Here is a 5,676-nt window from a genome sequence, read left to right on the forward strand (position 1 = left end):
CTCAGATATTGTTTGAAATGGGGTCTTCAGGTGACTATTAATGAAACTAAAGTAACGGTTTTTAAAAATGGGGAACATTTTTCTAAAAGTGAAAAAAGGTTCGTTAATGGCCAAAAATTGGAGGTGGTATCATATTACAAATATTTAGGCATTGTATTTTCTTGTAGAAATATATTTTCCAGAGCCTGTGAAACATTATCTATGCAGGCTGAACGAGCCCTACATGTCATAAAGAAATTCATATGTAAATATAAAGAATTACCGATCCATGCACCATTTAAACTGTTTGATGGAAAAATTCAACCAATTTTGTTGTACGGTTCTGAAATATGGGGTATTATCAAAAACAAGAATACTGAAAAGGTACATTCAAAGTTCTATAAGTTGTTGTTGCGTGTTGGCTACAGATCTGCGAACAAGGTTATTTTAGCGATAACAACAAGAAAACCACCACAAGCACTAGAAGCATCACCGTAAGATGCAGTAACAAGAACACTACCACAAGCACTAGAAGCATCATCATGTGCAGCATTAACAACAAGAACACAACCACAAGCACTAGAAGCATCACCATGTCCAGCAATAACAACAAGAACACCACCACAAGCACTAGAAGCATCATCATGTGCAGCAATAACAACAAGAACACCACCACAAGCAGTAGAAGCATCATCATGTCAAGCATTAACAACAAGAACACCACCACAAGCACTAGAAGCATCATCATGTGCAGCATTAACAACAAGAACACCACCACAAGCACTAGAAGCATCATCATGTCCAGCATTAACAACAAGAACACCACCACAAGCACTAGAAGCATCATCAGGTGCAGCATTAACAACAAGAACACCACCACAAGCACTAGAAGCATCATCATGTCCAGCATTAACAACAAGAACACCACCACAAGCACTAGAAGCATCATCATGTCCAGCATTAACAACAAGAACACCACCACAAGCACTAGAAGCATCATCATGTCCAGCAGTAACAACAAGAACACCACCACAAGCACTAGAAGCATCATCGTGTCCAGCATTAACAACAAGAACACCACCACAAGCACTAGAAGCATCATCATGGCAGCAATAACAACAAGAACACCACCACAAGCACTAGAAGCATCATCATGTCCAGCATTAACAACAAGAACACCACCACAAGCACTAGAAGCATCATCATGTGCAGCATTAACAACAAGAACACCACCACAAGCACTAGAAGCATCATCGTGTCCAGCATTAACAACAAGAACACCACCACAAGCACTAGAAGCATCATCGTAATCTGCAGTAACAAGAACACTACCACAAGCACTAGAAGCATCATCATGTCCAGCATTAACAACAAGAACACCACCACAAGCACTAGAAGCATCATCGTGTCCAGCATTAACAACAAGAACACCACCACAAGCACTAGAAGCATCATCGTGTTCAGCAATAACAACAAGAACACACCACAAGCACTAGAAGCATCATCGTGTGCAGCATTAACAACAAGAACACCACCACAAGTACTAGAAGCATCATCGTGTCCAGCATTTACAACAAGAACACCACCACAAGCACTAGAAGCATCATCAGGTGCAGCAATAGGAACAGGAACACCACCACAAGTACTAGAAGCGTCATCATGTGCAGCAATAACAACAAGAACACAACCAGAAGCACTAGAAGCATCATCGTAATCTCCGGTAATAACTAGAACACCACCACAAGCACTAGAAGCATCATCATGTCCAGCATTAACAACAAGAACACCACCACGAGCACTAGAAGCATCATCGTGTCCAGCATTAACAACAAGAACACCACCACAAGCACTAGAAGCATCATCGTGTCCAGCATTAACAACAAGAACACCACCACAAGCACTAGAAGCATCACCGTAAGCTGCAGTAACAAGAACACTACGACGAGCACTAGAAGCATCATCATGTGCAGCATTAACAACAAGAACACCACCACAAGCACTAGAAGCATCATCACCCCGAGCACTAGAAGCATCATCATGAGCAGCATTAACAACAAGAACACCACCACAGAAGCACTAGAAGCATCATCATGTGCAGCATTAACAACAAGAACACCACCACAAGCACTAGAAGCATCATCGTGTCCAGCATTAACAACAAGAACACCACCACAAGCACTAGAAGCATCATCATGTCGAGCAGCATTAACAACAAGAACACCACCACAAGCACTAGAAGCATCATCGTGTGCAGCATTAACAACAAGAACACCACCACAAGCACTAGAAGCATCATCGTTTCCAGCATTAACAACAGGAACACACCACAAGCACTAGAAGCATCATCGTAAGCTGCAGTAACAAGAACACTCACCACAAGCACTAGAAGCATCATCATGTGCAGCAATAAGCAAGAACACCACCACAAGCACTAGAAGCATCATCACAGCACAAGAACACCACCACTAGAAGCATCATCATGTCGAGCATTAACAACAAGAACACCACCACAAGCACTAGAAGCATCATCGTGTCGCGCATTAACAACAAGAACACCACCACAAGCACTAGAAGCATCATCGTGTCCAGCATTAACAACAATAACACCACCACAAGCACTAGAAGCATCATCATGTCGAGCATTAACAACAAGAACACCACCACAAGCACTAGAAGCATCATCATGTCCAGCATTAACAACAAGAACACCACCACACTAGAAGCATCATCTGCAGAAGAACACCACCACAAGCACTAGAAGCATCATCGTAAGCTCCGGTAACAACAAGAACACCACCACAAGCACTAGAAGCATCATCATGTCCAGCAGTAACAACAAGAACACCACCACAAGCACTAGAAGCATCATCATGTCCAGCAATAACAACAAGAACACCACCACAAGCACTAGAAGCATCACCGTAAGCTGCAGTAACAAGAACACCACCACAAGCACTAGAAGCATCATCGTGTCCAGCATTAACAACAAGAACACCACCACAAGCACTAGAAGCATCATCATGTCCAGCATTAACAACAAGAACACCACCACAAGCACTAGAAGCATCATCGTAATCTGCAGTAACAAGAACACCACCACAAGCACTAGAAGCATCATCGTGTCCAGCAATAACAAACAAGATCATCAGTGACCACCACAAGCACTAGAAGCATCATCATGTCCAGCATTAACAACAAGAACACCACCACAAGCACTAGAAGCATCATCATGTCCAGCATTAGTAACAAGAACACTACCACAAGCACTAGAAGCATCATCGTGTCCAGCATTAACAACAAGAACACCACCACAAGCACTAGAAGCATCATCATGTCCAGCATTAACAACAAGAACACCACCACAAGCACTAGAAGCATCATCATGTCCAGCATTAACAACAAGAACACCACCACAAGCACTAGAAGCATCATCATGTCCAGCATTAACAACAAGAACACCACCACAAGCACTAGAAGCATCATCATGTCGAGCATTAACAACAAGAACACCACCACAAGCACTAGAAGCATCATCATGTCCAGCATTAACAACAAGAACACCACCACAAGCACTAGAAGCATCATGTGTCACAGCCAGCAGTAGCATCAAGAACACCACAAGCACTAGAAGCATCGTCATGTCCAGCATTAACAACAAGAACACCACCACAAGCACTAGAAGCATCATCATGTCCAGCATTAACAACAAGAACACCACCACAAGCACTAGAAGCATCATCGTAATCTGCAGTAACAAGAACACTACCACAAGCACTAGAAGCATCATCGTGTCCAGCAGTAGCATCAAGAACACTACCACAAGCACTAGAAGCATCGTCATGTCCAGCATTAACAACAAGAACACCACCACAAGCACTAGAAGCATCATCATGTCCAGCATTAACAACAATAACACCACCACAAGCACTAGAAGCATCATCATGTCCAGCATTAACAACAAGAACACCACCACAAGCACTAGAAGCATCATCATGTGCAGCATTAACAACAAGAACACTACCACAAGCACTAGAAGCATCATCATGTCCAGCATTAACAACAAGAACACCACCACAAGCACTAGAAGCATCATCATGTCCAGCAGTAACAACAAGAACACCACCTTAAGCACTAGAAGCATCATCATGTCCAGCAGCATTAACAACAAGAACACCACCACAAGCACTAGAAGCATCATCATGTGCAGCATTAACAACAAGAACACTACCACAAGCACTAGAAGCATCATCATGTCCAGCAGTAGCATCAAGAACACTACCACAAGCACTAGAAGCATCGTCATGTCCAGCATTAACAACAAGAAACCACCACCACAAGCATCTAAGAAGCATCATCATGTCCAGCATTAACAACAATAACACCACCACAAGCACTAGAAGCATCATCATGTCCAGCATTAACAACAAGAACACCACCACAAGCACTAGAAGCATCATCATGTGCAGCATTAACAACAAGAACACCACCACAAGCACTAGAAGCATCATCATGTGCAGCATTAACAACAAGAACACCACCACAAGCACTAGAAGCATCATCATGTCCAGCAGTAACAACAAGAACACCACCTTAAGCACTAGAAGCATCATCATGTCCAGCATTAACAACAAGAACACCACCACAAGCACTAGAAGCATCATCATGTGCAGTATTAACAACAAGAACACCACCACAAGCACTAGAAGCATCATCATGTCCAGCAGTAACAACAAGAACACCACCTTAAGCACTAGAAGCATCATCATGTGCAGTATTAACAACAGGAACACCACCTTATGCACTAGAGGCATCATCGTAATCTGCAGTAACAACAAGAACACCACCACAAGGACTAGAAACATCATCGTAAGCAGCAGCAAGAACAGGAACACAACCACAAGGACTAGAAACAAACACGACAATGGCAGCAGTACCAACAAACACGACAATGGCAGCAGTACCAACAAACACGACAATGGCAGCAGTACCAACAAACACGACAATGGCAGCAGTAACAACAAACACGACAATGGCAGCAGTACCAACAAACACGACAATGGCAGCAGTACCAACAAACACGACAATGGCAGCAGTACCAACAAACACGACAATGGCAGCAGTACCAACAAACACGACAATGGCAGCAGTACCAACAAACACGACAATGGCAGCAGTAACAACAAACACGACAATGGCAGCAGTACCAACAAACACGACAATGGCAGCAGTAACAACAAACACGACAATGGCAGCAGTACCAACAAACACGACAATGGCAGCAGCCACCGATGTATTGTTAGGGATTGATGGTTCAGGTTTGTGACAGATTCGAGGCAGCACGAACAGGTGAGAAGGGACAGAACTCGTGCAGCCTTAATTGAACAGGTGACTCAATTCTTCCTACCTCGGCTATCAATTTAGTCCTGACCATACACAGATATACTAGGAATTTATACTAGACACCAGACATACTAAACACAGATATACTAGGCATCTATACTAGACACCAGACATACCAGACACAGATATACTAGGCATCTATACTAGACACCAGACATACCAGACACAGATATACTAGGCACTTATACTAGATACCAGACATACCAGACACAGAAATACTAGGCATCTTTACTAGATACCAGACATACCAGACACAGACATACTAGGCATTTATACTAGATACCAGACATACCAGAC

The 5,676-nt window shown here is 43.1% G+C and overlaps 1 protein-coding gene across 1 annotated transcript; it reads left to right on the forward strand.

The window, feature by feature from the left end:
* The first annotated feature begins 4,743 nt into the window (after positions 1 to 4,743).
* Positions 4,744 to 5,286, forward strand: LOC124263946 (insoluble matrix shell protein 4-like). The gene has a single exon (XM_046698673.1). It carries the CDS (start codon positions 4,744 to 4,746, stop codon positions 5,284 to 5,286), a length of 543 nt encoding a protein of 180 aa, XP_046554629.1.
* The last annotated feature ends 390 nt before the right edge of the window (positions 5,287 to 5,676 follow it).

Source organism: Haliotis rubra, unplaced genomic scaffold (genome assembly GCF_003918875.1).
Source record: "Haliotis rubra isolate DU_JTF1 unplaced genomic scaffold, ASM391887v1 Scf90, whole genome shotgun sequence".
NCBI classification, from domain to species: domain Eukaryota; kingdom Metazoa; phylum Mollusca; class Gastropoda; order Lepetellida; family Haliotidae; genus Haliotis; species Haliotis rubra.